This window comes from Ammospiza nelsoni, chromosome 23 (genome assembly GCF_027579445.1).
Source record: "Ammospiza nelsoni isolate bAmmNel1 chromosome 23, bAmmNel1.pri, whole genome shotgun sequence".
Taxonomy (NCBI): Eukaryota; Metazoa; Chordata; class Aves; order Passeriformes; family Passerellidae; genus Ammospiza; species Ammospiza nelsoni.
The window spans coordinates 2055253-2076236 of record NC_080655.1 but is presented as its reverse complement, the minus strand read 5'-3'; the positions used below and the strand labels follow the sequence as shown (position 1 = coordinate 2076236).

Sequence of the window (20984 nt, the reverse complement as noted above, 5' to 3'; positions counted from 1 at the left end):
CTCACAGGAATGGGAAAAAATTATGAAAATCATCATTTGAGGAGGGGTCCATGGCAGCACAGGCCCTTTCTCCTGATTGCTCCAGCTTCAGCACAGCCTGTGGGGGAGCTTTGCACCCCATTTTTGCCAGCAGAACCCCAGTGGAGGGGACAAGGATGCCTTTGCAAGATTCAGTTGTGCCAGGAAAGCCTCCAGGATGTGCTGCCAGCTGAGCAGCTCCACCCCTGCCAGCCCCAGGGGACAGATGTGACCTGGGCAGCGCTGCCACCCCTCCTTGTGCAGCTGCCAGGGGTGGTGGCACCTCCTGGAGGCACCTGGAGCTTCCCAGGGTGGGCAGAGCTCTGTGGGAAGGGCTTTCCCTGGAGCTGGACCATTCCCGTCCTGCAGGAAGGATCCAGAGCTGAGGATTCGGATCCCTTTGGGTCCCTTCCAACTCGGATATTCTGTGATGCTTAAATCTCCCCTGCTGGGATTAACCCCAAGGGAGAAGCACCTGGGGCAGGTTCCTGCTTTGTTCCCCACCTGGAGCAGTGGGATGGAGTGGGCTCAAGGCAGGGAAGAGACACTCCCACCTCCCAACGCTGCTTTATCTCCCCCAGGGTGGGGTTTTTCCCCTCCCATTTTTCCTCCTGGGAGAGGAATTCCTGCTCTACAATTACCTTTCCCCAAGGAACAAAGCCAGGCCCCCGAGTCCAGCGCTTTCCAGCGGCTCCTCGGAGCTTTCCTGGGTGTTAATAAAAGCATTTTGTTAAGTTGTGGCAATTTTTAAAGAGGATTTTCTGCCTCAGGAGCCGCAGGTTTGTTGTGGTTTGTTTTGTGTGGTTTTGCGCCCCCCCTTCCCCCCATCCTTAAAAAGAAGGAGAAAAGCCATCAGCAAGCGGATTTGTCATAACACCTCTTTGGAGCAGGAAACAACATGACTTAAATCCTTTCTTGCTTCTGAGACTGTCCAAGGCTCAGATTCTGCTGCCACAACCCCCTGACAGCTCTGGCAACCTTAGCATTGAGAAGGGAGCTGGGGAAAAACCATCCACAATTTGATAAATCTCCCGAATGTTTTCTCCCAAGCAAAACTCGGAGCAGGATTTGCTGTAGGAGAAGGAGGTTCTTTTCTGGGAGTTTCTGCTGGGAAGCAGCTCATCCATTCGGAGCAGATAAATGTTCCTGTGAACACTGAGCTCCCCTGAAACAAGACACTGGAAATAAATCACTTCCACTGGCTCAAGGTATCGCAAATGCCAGGAGATATTTACGTCACTAAAAATACACAGAATTACAGATAAATCCAGGGCCTCCAAGAAAAACCAGAATCTGTCAGCGTTTTTCCTCCAGCTGAAGGAAAAGCATCTCAGGTGCTGCAGGTGGAGGTGAGCCAGGAAATATCAGGGAAGGAGGATATGGAGAACATTCCTCTGCATAGAGGAGAAATATTCCATTCTCCAGGAGAGGGATGGGGATTTGGGGAAACCATGGAAGGTGTCCCTGCTCCTGGCAGGGCTGGATGAGTTCTGTCCCAGTGCTGGGGACAGCCCTGCTCCCCTGGCACTGTCACCTCCCACCCTGCTCCGAGGCAGGGCCTAATGTCAGAGGAGTCTCAGTGAAACAGGCTGTTTGTCCCAGCTCCAAACCAAGCCAAAGGGAACTGGGCACGTTCAATTCTCTAATCTTTGAGTGGCACCTACCCCATTCATCCCATCCCACCCCATCCCACCCCATCCCACCCCATCCCATCCCACCCCAAACAGGACTCGTGTGGCCCCAGGGCAATGCACAGCCAGGCCAGAAACACCCAGGAATATTAAAATGCAAAATCCCTCTAAAAACAAGAGCTCTGTGCACAGACCTGTGCTGTCAGTGTCACCCCTCGTGGTCACCTCCCTGCTCCTGGAGCATCCCAGAGCTCCAGAGTCGGTTCCAAGCCCTGCTCTGCTGATTCTTTGCTTCATTAAAAGGCAAGAAAAGCACGTGGCTGAGATCTGTGTGTGCACAGCTCCCAGTGCTGGAGCTCACCTGGAGCCACAACCAGCCCTGCATGGAGCCCCAGAGCTGGGACCTGGTGCCACCACAGACATGGTGCCACCAAAGACACAATGCCACCACAGGATCCAGTGCCACCACAGACACAGTAACACCAGAGAACCCAGTGCCACCGCAGGATCTGGTGCTACCACAGGATCTGGTGCCACCACACTCTGCAGAAATGGGCACAGGCTCCGTCACCCCCATGCCCACTCTCTGCCACCCACAGCACCTCCCTCCCCTCCTCCCAGCCCAACACTCTCCAGCCGTTCCACCATGGAGAACCGAGAGCCACCAGTTCCATGGTCACTGCAGAGATTCCCTCCAGCCCCAAGTGCCGCCTGTCCCTGCTGCTCCCACCCCTTCCCACCGGCCAGAACCTTCCTGCCACCCTCCCAGGCACCTCCAAAGCCGTGCCCACCCTGCCCCATCCCTGCTGCCCTGGGATGCAGCCCGGAGCTCACCTGGCGTTGCCGGTGCCCGCCGGGGGCTGCCTGGGCCGGGCTTCTCGCTGCTTCTGCCTGCAGCTCCAGAGGGAGCAATGAGGGAACATTTGGGCATGGCCCGAGTGCGGTGGCGCTGGCAGGAGCCCGGAATGTCCAGCTGACATTCCAGGGGGCTGTGCTAGGGAGGGACAGCCTGGCTGGGACAGGGCACAGCCGCGTGTGAGGGGAAGGGAACAGAACGAGAGGAGCCGGCTGCACGCCCCGGCTGCCTTGGGAAATCGGCTCTCCAGGAAAACAACCGCCGAGTTGTTTGTGTCCATCTGTTTTCCACGGAATTCCCCCCCCTCAGCTCGGGTTTGTCACCTCTCTGCAGAGTGGGCTGACACTGGGAGAGGGATGGAGCTTCCCAGAGCTCCCAAAACACCCAGGGAGATGCAGCAGGAGAGGCACAGGGGGTGACAGGGGCTGGGGGACACCAAACCCCTCTGTGGCAAAGGAAGGGTGTGGGCAAAAGGAGGGGAAGGCTGGGGCTTGCCCAAAGCTGGGCAGGAGGTTGTCTCTTTCTTGGCTGTTTTTATGGCCTGGAAAGGCTTGGGATGGCCTTGGGCAGCCTGTGTTCCAAAGGACGAAAAGAGTCTTCAGGTTTTTTCTCGGTCTTCAGTGTTTATTAGTTTTTTATCTACAAGATTTTCTCTCGGCCCGACAGAGGTCTGCACAGCAGCCAGCCATGAGCACACTGAGAGCCCCCGGGGCGGTCACTTATCTTTATACCCAAAACTACGTATAAGATATTTACCTATTTTCCCCAATACCTTTCACCCTTATTGACAAGTGCACTTTTAGTAAGAACCAATCCCAAAGTGCCACTACCACCACAGAAGATGGAGGCCAAGAAGAAGAAGAAGAAGGAGGACAGGACACGCCCCAAACGCCCCAATTCCTCCATCTTACTTCTCCAGACCCCCCTGTACCGAAATTCTAAAATCTGTGTTTCACACTCTAATTAACCTATCCCTTCACCATTTATCCCAGTGAAATCCTCCCATCCTCATACAGGTGTCGTCTCCCGTGCAGGATCAAAGTCCAGCCACCAGACACTTCTGGCAACATTCCAGGACCTCCGAGCCCCCCAAGGGTGGTCTCAGTGACTCAGCACATCAGTCCTGAGGTGCTGAGATGCCACAGGAGGTGAGTGTGGATCCAGAGCTCCAGCCCTGCCAACGGGAATAGGGACACGTCAGAGCTGGGAGCCACGATGGGAATGGAAAAGTCCCAGGGAGCTTCCTGCCAGGGCCACACTGTCCCCTGCTGCCATCCTCAAGGACAGCCTGTCCCCCTGTCCTGTACAGCGAGTGCCAGAGCTCCTGCCAGCCTCTGCACCCCATAAAAACGGGATCCAGGTGCTTTTTAGGGCATCACAAGAACAGCCAGCCTGGGCAGCACCCAGGACAAGCAGGGGACAGTGCCCACTCTCACCTCCAGGCCCCATCAGGAATTTGGGGACTTCAGCACAGCCATGCCCAGCCCTGGGGCTCCCATGGGGGAAATGCTGGGGAGGAAAACTCCACAGCTGGGATAAGGATTGGAGAGTGTGGAAATCCCCACTAAATGGAGGGGAGAAACCAGCTCAGGAAGAGCAGAGAGATCAAACAAGGATGAAAGAAAGACCCAGATTCCCCAGGCCTGGCTTCCCAGCTCCCCTGATCTTTCCAGGAGAACTGGCCCCGTGCCCTGACTCCATGCCCATCAATAAGGTGCAGCATCAGCTGTCGTGTCAGCAGCAGGAAAAACATCCCGTGGGAAGGGCTTTAAATGGAAGCAGGAAAGGAAAAGATGAAGAGCTGGGCTCGTTTCAGAGCCCTCGTTGGGCCACGTTTGCCTCCCTGACAGGAGGGGATGCAGCAGCTCCAGTAGATGAGTTTATAGAAATGTGCTTCATTAGAGAAATTTACTTTGCAGCAAAGTGGGAAAGGGCCCTGAGCAGCTCTGCTTGGCAGTGGGGCTGGGAGGGGAGCAGGGCAGGGGGCAGAACCTGCTTTTCCCAGGAAAACTGCCAGAATTCCCAGTCCAGTCTGGCATGGAATGGGGCTGCTCCAGCCTGGAGAGAGGAGATGGAGCAGGGGACACGGTGGGGGTGACAGCCACAGCCCCTGGCACAGGGAATGGCTCCAACAGCACCATTTCCTCACCTGGAACACATTCCAGCTGTAACTTAGCAACCTCACCTGGGTGAGAGCATCCCACCAGGCACGTGGGGCCTGAGGAAAACCAGCCTTGCACTGATTCCCTCCCTTTTGTTCCCAAATCTCAGCAACAACTGCAGGCAGAGAGGAGGCAGCTCCTGCTGGCCATGGAGCCACGGAGCCACCCCCTTCCTGTGCCACTGGAAATCCCCTTTGTCACCCAGAGCCACAGGATGAGATGAATTCATCCAAACTGAGTCACCCCTTTCCACTGAAGTCACACAATGGGGAACCACTCCTGCCACACCCCAGGGCTTGGGAGAAGCTGCAACTCAACCTGATCCAAGCAAAAGCACTTGGGACAGTCTGTGATGTCTCAGCACAAACAAAAGTAGTAAATGATTGGTAATAAATTTATTTTTGATATTGATTTTTTACAGAGCTAAATGGAACATAGAAACAGCACCAAGCCATTGAAGTTTGTTCTACAAAACCAGGTTTAATACAAAAAGGATGACAGCAATGCCTGACTCTGCGCTTCTGGACGGTTAAAAAAGCTCCCCCAAACCCCACCAAGAGTTTAAAAAGGTTTAAGAACAGAAGCACCAGTGTTTGAGAGAATTTCTCTGGCAGCAGTGATCTTTATGCATGTGAGAAGAATCAAGGTTGCCTTTATTCCCAATTTATTGCAGTGCAAGGGGCTGGTCCTTGCCTAGGAAAGCTGTTGAATCTCCTGCCCAAACACCCACAGCCAAAAATCTGGGGTAAGAGCCCCCTCCATGCAGGATATTCCCCATTAAATGGGAAAGATCTCCTGGTTTTGCTCCTGGAGAGCTCAGCTCCACCCACGTGGCGAGGGGTGCAGGCTCTGCCAGCTGAGCAGGCACAAGGAACACACCTGGAGTGGCATCACCTGCCCAGGGCTGTGCCCTCAGCCAGCCCAGAGCCCGGGACAGGAGCAATCTGAGCATCCAGCCCCAGGATGTCCCCAAGAGAGCAACCCCCAGGGGCCACAGGGCTCAAATCCCTGCTGGCTTCACTCTGCACCTCCTCCTGCCTGAGGCCAGCAAAGGATTTGGGTCCTGCAGCCTCAGGAGCTGCTGCAGAGCCCTGGAAGAGCAGAGCAGCAGCTCCTCTGCTGAGCCCGAACTGCCACACTCTGGTGCCATTGCCTGGGAAACAAACGTTCCTTCAGTGAACAGAAAGAGAAGCTGAAGTAACCAAGTGATTACAGACACAGATACAATGCAGCAGGGCTGGGACAGAGCCAGGCTGCTCCTGGGACCCACAGGGGGCTGCAGGAACAGCGACAATCCCAGAGCTGGCACCTCCCTGCTCTGACACAAACACAGACACTGCAGCTGCCCAGCTCAAACCTGAGCCCTCAGAGCCTCCCAAAGCTGCTCTGGAACAGCCACGGAGCACTCCTGGGCTGCAGCCACAGGAAAGCGCCTTTAGAAGCTTCCTATATCCTTTATTTTCCACCCAAATTCCCACCCCACACCCCCAAAAAATAAAAAAGCACACAGACTGCAGACTTAAAAGTGTAACAGGGTCACAAACTCTCCTCCACCACCCCCAGCCCAGCCCAAACCACCAAGGCACGTCAGGCTCCCCCCTCTCTCCAGGCCCATTTCACCCAATTCCCCCTCTCCCAATTTTGGATGGATGAAGCCAACACAAAACATTTTCCTTGCTGGGAAGCAGCAAGTGCTTCCTCATTGTCTCTGCACTGATAAAAACAAATGCAAACAAAGACATGCCTGCAACTGCCACCCTAATGTTTCCATGGGAAATGTTCTCTTTCAGCACATTCCCTGATGGACTCTGCCATCAGTTGGCCTTTGCAGAACTGAGGTCAAATTTTGCACCCCCAGCCCTCGAGAGGGGTGTGCAGTTATTCTTTGTAGGTTGTTGTTTGCTTGCCATGGGAGCCAGGTCTCTGTGGAAGGCTCACTTTGGTGCAATCCCAGCTTCCCACCAGCTCAAGCCCATCTTCTTTCCAAGCCAGTATTGCCCTGAATGTGTTTGTTTGGAGAGTTCCAGCAGTGAGAGCAAGCAGAGCCTGGGCCAGGCCCTGCTCCTCCCACCACCAGCGAGGGCCCTGAGGCCTGCACAGGGTCCATGTCCCACCCTGCTGCTGCTCCTCCTGCTGCCCTCAGTGCTCAGAATCCGACAGGTACGAGGGCTGAGTCCATCTCCACACCAGCATGTCCTCCCCTGCCACCCTGTGTGACTCTGTCTGGATCCGGGACTCGTTGGAGGCCAGGAAATCCACGGCTCTCTCCCACACCCTCTTCATCTTCTTTCTGCAAGGAACAGCAAGAAAATAAATGAGAATCCTGAGCTGGTTGTGCTTCTGTGCCTGCAGCAACTGGGCTTGTGGATTTGGCTGCCTGCTGTTCCCTGTGCAGGCAGAAAAGGGCATCAAACAAACCCTGGTTTAGAGATTTCAGACCAGGGCATGGCCACACAAATCCTGCCTGGGGGGAAGATGAGAGGCTCTGTCAGTGCCCTGAATTTCTGCCTCAATTTGTGCTGCAAAGGGACTCGATGAGCAAATCACCCTTCCCTGTCCTGCACACAGAGATCTCAGCCAGGGGGACACCCTGATGTTCACCCCAGCTTTGGATCCAGCTGTCCTGAGCATCTCACACCAGGGATGGCTCAAACAGCTGCAGTCATCCCTTGCAGGAAAGGTATAATTTCTGGTACAGAGGGAGGATGTTTAACACTTCACAGGAGGACAAAGCAGCTCCATTTAACCAAAACACAAGAAATAACCCTGCAGAAATGGAGCAAAGCATGAGGATCCAGTCCTGCAGCCCCACCACCCACAAAGGAATGAGCTCAACCACAACTCCTGTCTGAGACAGCCCCAAACCCAACCTGAGAAAACACCAAACCCAACCTGAGAAAACACCAAACCAAATCATTTCACTCCAGTTCCCTTCCCAGCTGTGTAACTCAAACTGGCCCCTTTCCAGGCACACAATCACTGCAGTGGAGCCCCAATATCCTGTTCACCTCATGGGAATTGCTCTGGTCTGGAGAGCCAGGCAGGATGGCTGGGAAAGGAGACAGCACCAGATACCCAGCAGATGAAGCAGAGGACACCTGAAGCTCCAGGTCCAAGCAAACCAAACCCAGGTAGTGCTGGACAGAGCAAGGACAATGCATCTGTGGCACTCCACAGGTGACAACACACCTGTGGCACTGCACAAGTGACAACACACCTGTGGCACTGCACCCAGTACCTACCTGGGGCTGTCACACTGATCTGCACCAGGCACAGCCCGAGCTGTGCCCAAGCCTTTCCCAACCCAAAGGCTCCAGCAGCTGCAGGGATTGATTTTGGAGCTGTGCCGAGTCCCATCCTGCTGCTTCCAGCCCTCCTGAGTGCCCAGAGCAGCTCACCTGCTCTGAGGAGGGATCAGGCTGTCCCGCACGTGGAAGATGCCGACGTAGGGGTAACGCTCCAAATTCCGCTCCCACTCCTTGTAGTGGTCCTGGACAACAGCTGGGGGACAGGAGGACACAGCAGTGAGGGATCAACCCTGCAGGAGCACAGCAGGGCTCTCTGTGCTCCCACAGCTCCTACCTATGATCTTCTTCACCATCTCATACATGGCTTGTTCCTCCTCCTCCATCTTGCGCCAGCGATAGCGGAGGTAGAGCAGGATGCCCCAAAGAGTTATCAGACCTAGGAGAATAAAACCAAAGGGATTCAGGAACTGGCAGCTGTGTGCCTGCTGGATGCAGTTTTAGTTCTCACACTGTGACCCAGGCCTGCTGGGAACTGAATCCCAGTGATTCCTTTTGCTCCCCAGTGCAGCTGCACCCCGAAAACCCCTTGGTGCTGCCCCCCTGGAGCACAGGAGCACCTGTGGGTGTGGGATGAGGTGGTGGCAAAGCCTCAGCACAGAGCTGCCCTCAGGAAAGAACCCTCAGCACAACCACAGGGCCCCAGGTCTGCAAATCCCAGGAGGCTTTGCCAGAGGGCTCCCCTACAAGGATCACTCTGGAAGACTGTCAGGTTTGGAGAGCTGCTGGACAGGGAAATAAATCCTGGTGCTCCAGTGGCAGCCCAAAATGCAGGAGATGTGTATGGAAGGTTTAGCACTTACAATGCCCCCAGTAGGCCTTGAGTGTCTGCAATAAACAGAACTGTCCCTTGTCACCCCCTCCCTGTCAGGTTGGATTAGAAACTCCTGCAGTCACACAGCTCTCGTTATCACCTCGCTGGGTAAAACCCCTGTCTCAGCTGAGGCGTGACAGACTATTCCAATAAAACCTCCAACCCTGAAATGCTACAAGTCATTATTAAAGAGGCTGGAGGACTTGGGAGCTTAGAGCAAGAAAAAAAGAAAAACTGACTCCTTAAGGTAAGTTAACACACTTATTCTGCAGCCCATAATAATGGGCACTTGAGGAATACCCAGAGAGCTCATCAGCTGCCTGATTTAAAGCAACTTTTAAGCACTCACAGCACAAGAGGAGGGCTGTGGGTCTCCTGTGCTGCCAGAACAAAGGTTAATTAGACATTAACTCATCAGCAGATTTATTCCACTTCTGTTAGGTGTTTCCTATGGCTGAGCAATGTGTGATCACAGAGTTTCATCCCTGCAGCTGAGCCCCAAGGGCCACTTACACCAGAAGAACAGGAACAGGTTCATGATGGCCGTGACCATGGCCCGACGGAAGCGGCAGCCCAGCCCCATCTGGGGATGAGCAGATTCCAGGCAGAACACTTCCTCCACGCTGGAAACAGGCTCTGACAGGTCCCTGCCTTTCAACCTGATGGCAAGAGGAAGAAAATCTCATTGAAGAGAGCAGGCTGCAACTGCAGTCTTTAATCAAGGAGAACAACCAGGCTGCGCATGCAGCTGCTGGCAGCAAATGCCCCCACACCCAGGCACAGCCTCCTGCCACAACATTTGGGGAGTGGTGTTTAGCCAGGGATGGATGTGGCTCCAGGATGGATGTGGCTCCATCCTGCAGCTCCCACTGGCATGCTGAGTATCCCTGCACTGCCTTTCTGACAGCCCCTCTCAGCGTGCACAAGATTGAACTCAAAATTGGATTCCCACCTCCCAGCACAGAGATGGAAACGTTCCCTGAGTCAGAGCCAGTGCTCAGCCCCAGCAGTGGGAGCTGGGGGAGCCAGGCTGGGAGCAGGAGCAGCTCCAAGAGTGGCAGAGCACCAGCACAGAGCCCTGCAGAGCCCTCAGCTCCCTCCCTGCAGCACTGCTGCTCCCAAGGCAGGCTCACTCCACACTGAGCCATTCCCAGAGCACACAGGCACCGAGGGGTGCAAGGGACAGCCAGCAGATCCAGGGGAATGCAACAAAGGGCACTGCATTTTTTAAGTTCCTAATTATGAACAGCCCATTAGACAAAGAGGTTTGCTAATTTACAGGTGCTCAGCTCAGGAACTGCAGAGAGCTTGGCTGGTTCTGGGTTCTGCAGGAGCTGCACACACACAGTTGTGTCCCACCCCCCGCTCTTATTTACAACCCAAATTCCACGGAAATATTTAAAACATGCAGCAGAATCACCCAGTGCAAAGCTCATTTTCAGTCCTGCATCTCAGACTAGCAACTAAAAAATAATCTCATGTAGTTAAAAATGCCTGGGGCAGGGTTTTGGGGATGCTGCCACGCTGGATCCAGGGAAGCAGAGCTGTTTGGGGACCAGCCAGCAGAGCTGCTAATTAACAAAATAAAAAGTGGGAGGATATTGTATCCCACAGCTTCTGACTGGAAATGTGCTGGAGTATAAAAACACAAAATTTGAAAACTCTGCATCCCAGCCCACCTACAAATGCAGCCCTGCCCCTAAGGAAGCCGAGCCCTGTCCTGGGAATTTGCACAGCCCAGGAATCAAAGCAGCAGATGCTGTCTGATCCGTGGATCACAGCAGCAGCTGCAGGAATATTTAAGAGCAAATGGAGCAGTGGGAATTCCAGCAAGCTTGCCCACCAACCCCAGCACCACAACTGCTGCAATTCACTTAATCACAGACACATTTAGCAACGTGCAAATGCAAACAACTGTTAAGGCTTTAGAGCAGACTGGAGGCAGCCCACGCTCCCCAGAGGAAGGTGATGATGGCTGCTCACTCTGGCAAAAGTGACCTCGTGGGCAAGTTAAGGAAGAGCTGTAGGTACAGGACCATGGGGAGGACACCAGGAGCACTCCACAGGAGGCACAGCACAACCACTGATGGCCCCAAGCAGCCCTGACCTCCCACCTGCATCTCACCTGTGTCCCACAGCCTGGGCTGGGAATGAGACTCCTGGAGGGAGCGCAGATCCCACCCTGCTGCAGGGCTGTGCTTTTCCTTTGGAAGTTTGCCCAGCAAGCTCAGCCACAACCAATCCCAGCCCCCCTGCTGCAGCCCAACGAGCTCTAGGAGCTGAAGGGCACCACTGACCCTGCCAAATTTCACCCCAGATGCCCAACTTTGACACAGTGGGCTCCTGCCCACCCAATTCCCAAATCCCTGTTGTTGTTCAGTATCAGCAGATCCCAAACTTTGACACAGGGGGTTTCTGCTCACCAAATTCCCAAATCCTTGTTGCTGTTCAGGATCCAGTGCAGGGCAGCTTCAAACTTCTGTGAGGAACTGCCAGTTACATTCTGTGCAAAGGAAGCCATATGCAGATTAGCTCTCCATTCATTTAAAATACTGACCAACACAATTTCATTACAGCAGTGGGAGAATTCACTCCATAGGGCTGAACCCAGGTTCATTCTTATCAGGATTCTGCAACTGGAGGGAGGAGAACTAAGCCTGAAGATCTGCCTGGCCTGAAGTCCTCTGACTGGGGAGATGATGCATGAAGCACTCAGTGAAATAACACCATCCCAGACTGTTAGGGCTAACCACTAAATACAACATAATCTTACTGACAGGTTACCAGGAAAGAAATGGAATGCTGGATCAGAGCAGTCTGTCTCCTGACACTCTGCAGTAGAGAAAAATCCTTCTTCTGCCCAGCCCTCAATCCAGGGAAATTTCTGGTTGCACAAGACTGATGGCTCCAGTGAAACAACAAACCATTAAGATTTACAGGGGGTGAAATCAGAGATGGAGGAGAAAATGATTTTCAAAAGAACTGCTGAGAACAGGACTGGCCAAAGGGGAAGTGAGAGATATGGGAGAGAATCAAAGCAGGATGAGGAAGCAAAATGGATGGTGAATTGTTTTAGTGTCTATTATTTATTGCTTTATAAGAGACTAAGCACTGGGTTGTAACAAAGCTGCTCAGAGCCCACTCACCAGCACGTGATCCTTCACCTCACTAACCCAAATGCATTTGCTTTTTAGGTTCTCAGGGTTTCCACATTCAAAATTACCTGGTAAGAAAAGTCAAATTAAAAAATCATGTTTGTAAAAAAAGCTCTGAAAGTACACCAAGAAATGCTCTCCTTTCCTATCAGCCCCAGCCCTGAGCAAAATGATTCCAGGATGAGATTTATATTGCAGGCAGATCAGATGACTATTAATAAAATGCTCAGCCACTGCACTGAGGTTGGATAAGGGCAATCAAACCTCTCACTTCAGAGCTGCTGCTGGATAAGGGCAATCAAAGCTGACACTTCAGAGCTGCTGAACACACAATGAGGGGGAAAGTATTGCTCCTGCCCCTTGCAGAGCACAGAACCACAGCTGCCACCAGGTATCAGGTGTGGAGCTAATGATCAGTGTTCAAAATGCCTCCAAGGAGCTGAAATCCCAGCTCTGCCTCCAACCCAGGCACAGAAATGCTGGCAAGGCACTAAATCCTCTAAATCTTGCCTCACCAAGTTGACTAAACAAATGTGCTAAGTAAATCTGGTGGAAATCCAAAGTCAGATTTGAAAAGATTTAGAATTCTTTGCAGCTTCAGTATCCAAAGGTTTCAGCCTTGAGGTCTGAAATGCAGAAAATGGAACTGAAGCCCTTTTACTGATTACCACTGCTGTGAATCTTGCTGAACAAGTCCCTGCTCATACAGTGGATTTCTAGCAGCCTACTCCATCCCAAATAGCAGTGATGGGCTGGATTTACTCCTGGAGTAGGGACTGTGCTGGGTCAGCTCCTCGTCCTAGAGAGCCTGTCCCACTCTGTGGTGAGGAACAGGAGAGGCACTCACACATCTGCCGCCACATTTCAGCAGAAATGACAATTTCTTAGGACACTTCATGTGTAAGAACACATCAGTTTACACTCCTGCCTCTATCCTGAAGACAATTTCAAGCTGTTGGTAGAAAAGAATAACAAACCCAACCAATCCTACCTGAAACTCCCAACACTTCAAGCACAAACAAGGCCCACTCACCCAGGCAGGGTGACAGGAGTGCATCAGCCAAGCACCACTCAGCACAAAAATAAACCCACCTTCCCTGTTTTCCTATTCCCTGCCTGCCTCAGCAGTCCTCAAAGGGAACTGCCTGTTCCATAAACCCTTCCAGAGTGGGACAGGAGCAAGCAGGGGCTGGGAGAGGCAGCTCCTGCAGGCTCAGCAGGGTGGGGATGTGCTGGCACTCACCTGCCTGCACGGACAGGTAATTGTAGAGCTCGTGCAGCATGGCCATCACCACGTCCTTGTGCTTGGCCTGGCAGAACTGCAGGGCACAGACAGGGACAGGGACACACATTAGCAGTGCCGTGGGGACAGTGGGAGTGCAGCTCAAACACCAGACAGAACCACAGCACTGCAGTCTGGCTCAGTCCTGCACCACAGCTCCAGGCACGTCTCCTGAGCAGGGCAATGTTGCAGGCACAAGTGACCCTGAGCATCTTCTGGGTGAGTTTTAAGGTTCCTTCCAGCCCAAACCAGTCTGGGATTCTGTGAAGTGCCACCAACCCACAGCCCAGCCTGCAGCACCAGCCTCAGACCCACCACAGATGGATCCATCACCTCCAGAACTTCCCAGCACACAAAACTCAGAATCCAACACAAAACCTTCTCCCTTCTAATGTCTGCGTTAGAAGGGACCTTTAAAGCTCACCCAGTTCCACCCCTGACACCTTCCACTATCCCAGGCTGCTCCAAGCCCTGTCCAGCCTGGCCTTGGACACTTGCAGGGATGGGGCAGCCACAGCTGCTCTGGGAATTCCATCCCAGCCCATCCCCACCCTCCCAGGGAAGGATTTATTCCCAATATCCCATCCCAACCAGCACACGGAATCCTGGAATGGTTTGGGTTGGAAAGGATCCTGCCATTATCCCAGGCTGCCACTTTATCCACCATCCAACCTGGCCTTGGGCACCTCCAGGATGGGGCAGCCCCAGCTTTTCCAAAATTCCATCCTGACAGAGGGAGCAGGGCTGTGCAGGCACTCCCCAGTGGAGCCCAGGGAATTAGCTGATTAAATCTTGCACTGTTAAAGCTGAAAACAGCTTTATTGCAAACCAATAACACTGCTGGTACAACTGTTCAAAAAGAAATTGATTCATGTAATTGGGAATTTAAATTTTTATCTTTCAGAGTCTCATACACACTCCTAACTTCATCTGGCCCATTAATTTCAACTCATCAAGTCCCAATTTTTCTGTAAAACGACAGAACTAATCATTTTACAGTGATACTGTTATGGGTGGAACAGACTACCTGGAATAATCACTGTTCTGTGAGAGCTCACAAGATTGAGAATAAATAAATAAATGCTTACATCATCCGTTCTTTTGTCACAATCCACAGGCAAGAGATTAACTAGGAGAGAGAAGAGGGGGAGTTAGCTGGCTGCAAACAAGAGCTTTGATCAAGAAAATAATTATCTTATTAAAAGCAGGCTCAACTTAGAGCCTGGTTGTGCTATTGTTCATCTCCCCCTGGCAGCACCTGGAGATGCAAAGAGCCCCTCCAGGAGCTGCTCCGGGAGGAAAAACACCCCAAGGATGGAGCTGATGAATGTGTTCAGCTGGGGAGTGAAAACTGGGGCTGGGTGTTTGAACAGCTCCTGTCTGAGAAGCTTCATGCTGATCTTTACACTCCAGTGCTGCCTCTTGCTGCCCACCAGGGTCACCTGAAATACCCCAGCAGAGCCAGGGAGGGAAATGAACCCCCCTGGAGGGCTGATGGCAGCTCTGGGCTCTGCAGGGCTTGAACAGCTCCTGGCACCTGTGGCACAACCCAAACCTGGGCACCACTCCTGAATTAATCTGCTGCATTTCCCCCTTGGACAGAATAAAGGGCTGTGCTGGCAGAGGGAACATCAAAAACACAGCCCAGGTACTACACAGACCTCGTGTGACACCATAAAATCCATCCTTGGCCCAGCAGGAATGGCACTCCACATAAACCCCACGGCTCTGAGGGACTGAAGGCCAAACTCGTTTGGAAAAACCAAACTTTTGATTTGCTTCCCATGACTAACAAGGTTCCCCACAGGAAAGGGGAGATGGGAAAAGGGACAGAAACAGAGATGTCAGGTTATGGCAATGAGAATGATAAATGTAATGGAAATGGAAGCAGTAAAGGCAAAGCAGGAAGACAGGTGAGGAATAAAGTTTAAACGAGAATTAAACCAGTGCACGTACACCTCTCCTCTCTCCCGTCCAGCCAGCCTGACCCAGCCATCTTCACCACGAGGATGCCCAGAAAAATCAGCAGCAGCACCAAGCTGGCGAAGCAGAGGAACTGGGACAGGTAATATTCCAGGCCTTTCCCCTTTCCCTCGGGCTGGGGCCGGGGCGCTGAGCGCAGCAGGGCTGTCCGTGGGGTCACTCCGTGCCCCCCATCGCCGGCTGCCCGCCACGGGAAGCGCCGGATCAGCCCCCCAGCCCTGCTGCCCGCATCCCGCTCTGCCTCCTTCCCAACGCTGGCAGCCAAGTTCTCCTTCCCTCTCCTGAACAGGCTGCTGAACCTGCCTGGGGCCGCCGAGGAGCCCCACTGCGTGCTGGGGGTCACCTCGCTCTCCCGTCTCCACCAGCTGTTGGAGGAGAGCCCCCTCCTCTCGCCCGCAGTGTCCCAGGCACCCCGGGAGCTCTGCGCCCCAATTCCCCCTCCCGATGTCCCCCAGTGGCTCCTGGGTTTCTCCTCGCTGGGAAGGGGCTTGGACCCCGCCGAGGAGCCCCAGTAGGGTGTGGAGCTCAGCCCCCCAAGCCCATCCAAGCCCGAGCCCGCCCGGCTGCCGAGCCCCCCGCTCCTCTCTGCCGAGGGGCTCCACTGGGACGTGGAGTTTGAGCCCCGGATCCTGTCCAGGGTGGGTCTCAGGCCACTGCTGAGCCCCCCACTCCTCTCTGAGGCGCCCCACTGCAGTGAGGAGCCCCGAAACCCATCCAGGGTGGTCCCCAGCCCCTGGCTGAGCCCCCGGCCGTGCTCTGCGACATCTCTGGATGTGTCCCAGTGGGACGCGGAGCTCAGCGCCCCGGCCCTGTCCGCCCCCAGGCCCCCGCTCCTCTCTATGGACGTGTCCCACTGCGAGGGGGAGCTGAATCCCCCGTGCCCGGCCAGGGATGCCCCCAGCCCACCGCCACCTCTCTCCACAGTCGTCCCCCATTGCTCCGAAGGGCTCAACCTCCCCAGGCTGTCCCGGGAGGAGCCGCCCTCAACCCTGATGCCTCCAGCCCGGCCCGGCGGGGACCCCCGTGGGTCCCCCCAGGATTGCCCGCCGCTCTCCCCAGACGTCCCCCAGCGGGACGCGGGCGGCCGCCCCACTTCCTCCTCCTCTTCCTCCTCCTCGTCCTCCTCCTCACTCTCACGGGCGGCCACGCCGGTGAAGCCGGAGCGCTGCCGCGAGGGCGAGGCCTGCGGCGGCCCGGAGGAGCGGCCCGGGCTGGGCGGCGCGGTGCGGCCGCTGCGCCGGGCCGCCGCCACCTCCGCCCGCAGGCAGCCCAGCTTCTTGATGTAGACCTTGCGGGTGGTGGCGGTGATGGGCCCCGGGCGATAGCCGAGCGCCAGCAGCTCCTTGCGGAGCTCCGCGTCCGTCAGCTCCGCCATGGCCGCGCCAGGCCCCGCCGGAAGCGCCCCGCGGGCGGGAAGCGACACCGCCATCTTGGGAGGGGCCCCTGGCGCCGCCATGTTGGGAAGGGCACGGGGCGTGTGGGGAAAGGGCGCAGGGGCGGGCGCCATGTTGGGAAGGTCAAGGGGGTGCGGGCTCCGTGTCCTGTGGAAGCCGCAGCTCTCGCTCCGCGCCGCTCACCTCAGGACCGGGAAAATGCGGGAGAAATGGGGAAAGCTAAAGGCGAAAGCTGCCTCATCTGCGCGACGAGCCGGTGTCGATGATGGGTTGTCCCCCATCACTGTGTGGAGCAGCTCCCGCCTCGCTCACACTGATGTTCTGACATTTTTAGGGCCATTCTCCCAAAAAATGTCCCTTTCCCAAGCACCTACCACCCCCACACGCGTTTCCATCATCGCTGCCCAGTTGCTGAGCTCTGCCAGAACCTCAGGCAGGACCAGGATCCAGATCCATGAAATATTTCCTGGGAAGGGAGGTCCCCACACCTAAAACAGCAAACCCAAGCGTTGACTTGTAAATTTATTTTGGCACAGCTGTGATGAACAGTAATTGCTTTTTCCTGCTGCCGCCGCTAAAGAAAGCGATGAAAGCGGCTGAAATACGGTGGCGTCATGTTGGAATTTAATTAAAGGTAATGGAGCAGCGGTACTGAAGGTGCTGAGGGCTGGCTGTGTGCCACGGCAGGTGATGGATGCGTGACACTGGGGTGAGGGACAAGCCGTGATCCCTCAGGAATGGCACCTGTGGGGAGAAGGAGGTTTCTAGAAGAGCATGAAACTGAAAGAGCTGAGCTGTGCCTTCCCGATAGGAATCACAGAATTCCAGAGTCAGTGAGGCTGGGAAATCTCTCTTAACACCATCGATTGATCCCTACCTGAGTGCCACATCCAGATTTCCTCAGACACCCCAAGGATGGGGGCTCCAAACCTCCCTGAGCAGCCCCTTGCAATGCTAACAACCCTTCCCATGGAGAAATTCCTCCTGATGTCCAACCTGACCCTCCTCTGGCACTGCATGAGGATCTATCCTCTTGTCCTGTCACTAATCCTTCTTTCAGGAACCCTCTTCCTTAGCAGGTCCCCAAAGCTCACCTCGTTCTTCCCAATTTATCCAAGAAAGCAGCAGCAAGATGCTGAGATTTGTTTGTCAGGTTGGCAACAGCAAATACATCCTCAGTAGAGGCCAGGGAGCCCATTAAAAGAGCAAACTCAGCTGTGCTGGGAAGTGTGAATGCGCTAAGCTGAGCTTCCTCAGTGCTCCTCTGCCAGCTCATGATGTGGAGAGGGGTCTAATGTAAATAAAAAATTCCAATTTGCTCCTATCACACAGATCCTGTGAGCTCACAGCTCTCACTTTGCAGAAGCTCTGCCTGGGCATGCAGCTGCGCGCTGGCTGAGCTGGTGCAAACCTGGGAATTGCATGAACTCACCTTTTTCTGGAGAAAACAGCAACAAAAGCCCAAACCCATCCTTTCAATTTGTGATTCTGCCCATCAGGGGAATTACCCCAGGCCCAGCAGCCTCATTGCACAATCTTTAGAAGGAAAGACATGGGATTGGTGTTGGACAGCTGGAGGATGGGGGAAAAGCTGTGATTCCTCCTCAGAAGGAGGCTGGCAGCACCAAAGCTCAGCAGGATCAGGTGCCTCTTCTTTGTGGAGAGAAATCCACGACCCCTTTCCCTTCCTCCCCTTGGGAGAACCCCTGCCTTCCCTGGAAGGCATTTGGCCCCTACAGGGAAGGCAGCAGGAACAGAGATGTCAGACCCTCTATCCCCATGGGCAATCTTTGTTCCCATCCCCTGCCCACAGTGCCAATGCTGAATTTGACTGTGGATTTTCTATTTCTGCAGCCCCTCCATCATCCTCATAGCTCTGGGAGCACCGAGCGGTGCCGAGGCTGCAGATGGGCTCTGCAAAAAGCGTTTCTTGGCTGGAAAGAGCCGGAGCTGGCCGTGGGAAGCTGGGACAGCATGGAGGGACAGCCTCCACCTTCCCTGCGAGCCCAGAAGCTGCCTCAGAGCTGCTGGCAGTGCCTCCCATGCCAGGGGAGCAGACACGCCGCGCCGGCTGCTCCGGTTCTGGCAGCCTGATGCGAGCAGAGCCCTGGGAATGGATCCGTGCTGCAGCAGGGAATGGCTGCACCCCAAACCCGCAGCTGAACCCTTCACTGCTGACTGATGGGCTGCTGAAACCCCCGTCCCCACCCACCTCCTTATCCGTGGCTGTTGGGTGCCAGCCCTGCACATGGCACTGGGGAAGTGTCAGGGCTTTCTTGGGAGCCGACTCTGCCCGTTTGTCACCCTGTCACTCACAGCCACAGCACAGGTGTGACCCGAGAGCCCTCTGCCTGTCCTGGGCCTGCTCAGTTCCTTAGCAAGTCAGAGGTGACTCCATTACCTTCCCTTTCCCCCAACTATTGGGCTGCTCATCCCACCATGAAATTCTTGTTTGGTTTCTGGAGCAGCAGATTCTTCCTCCTGCCTGGGTGCTGCTGGCTGCCAAAGCACCTTCCAGGGCAGGGGAAAATGCAAATCTGTCCTGAAACCTGGAGAACACTTCCTTCTTACCCAGATCCAGAGCCCTGACAGCCTGGAGCGGGCTGGTTGGGGTCCCTCCATCTCTTTCCAGTGGAAATGTTTCTGCTTCTCCTGCTCAGGCCCCTGAGGGTGGAAGGAATTTACTCCCAAAAGTTGAAGGTGTACTTTGGTGCCTGTTTGGCCACCACAGTTGGTGCTGCAGGACAGGACAGGGGTTCCTGTGGTCTCTGTCACAACCAGCCATTACATCTTGAGCTCATTTATAACTGGGACAACTGGGATGAGCAATGGAAAATCCATGGCGGGGGTCAAAGCTGGCCCTTGCTGATGCAGCTTGTCTGGGTCCAAGGCTAAGAGTTCTGCTGGTGGATCTCCCTCTGGAATTTTCCACAGCGTCAGCCCCACCATCACCCCAGTGGGAAATGGTCCAGGAAGCAAATCCAAGAGGCTCATGTTCACCTTCTTTCTTTCCATCACTTTCCTTCCTGCATGGCACAGGGGACGTGTTAGCCTAGAGAATGACAGGAGTGAAGGAGCTGGGAAAGGGCATGCTGGAGGGACAGCTCTGACCCACAGTGGAGCTGATGGAAGAGGTTTAGGGCCAATTTTCCCTTTCAGGGGGAATTCTCCTTTGTTTTCATGTGGCAGAATCACACCTGGAGTAAAGGTTTGGGTGTCTCTGAAGTGACAAGGCAAGAGGTGCCCTCTGAAGAGAACAAGACTCTGACCGTGCTGCACGCTGGTGTAAATGTGGCACAGCTCCTCCTGTGATTGCCATGCCAGCTCTTCCGAGGATATCACCCCTCTGCAGATGGAGCTCCTGCAGCCCAGACTGCTCTCACTCCCAGCCTAATGGAATGTGTTATTTCCCATCTCCCTCCCACTCAGAGTCATTACAGAGCTTCCACAGCTCACACTGCCTCAGCATTACTGGGAGCTTCCTGGAGCTGATCAGTCCCTGGACAAGGAGCGTGCCTTTGGATCAAACATTAGAGCTGTAATCCACTGCACGCTGCCTGTTCCATTACCCATTGGGAGCTTTCTCCTCTCCCCAGGGCTGCTTGTAGCAGAGTGCTCCGAGGGGTGTTGTTCCAGCACAAACAGAGCTCTTGGAATGAGCTCAGCGAGAACAGAACTCCTGGTAGGTTGGGAGGATAAAATTGGATTGGAATTGGATATATTCACGTACATACCATTGATCTCATCCATCCGTACTTTACATATGTTGGATTTCCTGCTGCCAGCAGAGAGGAGTAGCTCTCAGATAAGCCAAAGGTATGGAAATGGAGAGCAGGATGTTCAAGTGGAATTAGGGTTTCACCTTGGGGTGTGTTTGAGAGGCAGGAGAAAGGGCAGAGTGCAGTTCCCTCACACTGTGCCTGGCACAGCTGCTCCTCACTGTGCTGGTGGATTTACAGCACCAGGCTGACACGAGGGGTTTGGGCACTGGGAGAGGCTGTCCGTCAGGGCTCCTGCATTCTCCAGCAGTGTGGGAATGTGCCAGAGCACCCTCCTGGAGCAGGGAACTGAGTTAGGGACACACAGGTCCCCCCTTGTGTCACCAGTTCGGCCAGGAGGTCTGGTAAAGGTTTGCCTCGGTTTCCCTTATGGTTAAAAGGGAGGGATAAGACTTAAACTCCTCAAAGATTGATTCCTCAGGCTCTGACACACACTTTCACAGAATCACAGAATCCTTGAGGTCAGAAAATCCCTCCAGGATCATCAAGTCCAACCTGTGCCCACCCTGAGCACTCAGTGCCACCTCCAGGGATGGGCACTCCAAACCCCCCTGGGCAGCCCCTTCCAGCCCTTTCCATGAGGAAATTCCTGCTCATGTCCAACC

At 54.5% G+C, this 20984-nt stretch overlaps 1 protein-coding gene across 1 annotated transcript; it reads right to left on the bottom strand.

The window, feature by feature from the left end:
* Positions 1–5047: 5047 nt before the first annotated feature.
* On the bottom strand, positions 5048–16589 carry LEMD2 (LEM domain nuclear envelope protein 2). Its single transcript, XM_059488081.1, has 9 exons — positions 15180–16589; positions 14312–14352; positions 13185–13260; positions 11933–12009; positions 11210–11289; positions 9300–9445; positions 8250–8351; positions 8066–8168; positions 5048–6957 (listed from the first exon to the last, which is right to left on the bottom strand). The coding sequence occupies exons 1-9, from the start codon at positions 16579–16581 to the stop codon at positions 6807–6809; spliced, it is 2178 nt and encodes a 725-aa protein (XP_059344064.1). The 5' UTR covers positions 16582–16589; the 3' UTR covers positions 5048–6806.
* Positions 16590–20984: the final 4395 nt, after the last annotated feature.

Bases quoted from the DNA above. Each gene is read 5' to 3' on its own strand.
- LEMD2 (XM_059488081.1), bottom strand. From the start codon at position 16,581: ATGGCGGAGCTGACGGACGCGGAGCTCCGCAAGGAGCTGCTGGCGCTC. The intron at 12,010-13,184 runs GTGAGTGCCAGC...TTTTCTTACCAG, and splicing joins TTACCTGTCCGTGCAGGCAG to GTAATTTTGAATGTGGAAAC. The intron at 8,352-9,299 runs GTAAGTGGCCCT...TTATTCTCCTAG, and splicing joins CCTGTTCCTGTTCTTCTGGT to GTCTGATAACTCTTTGGGGC.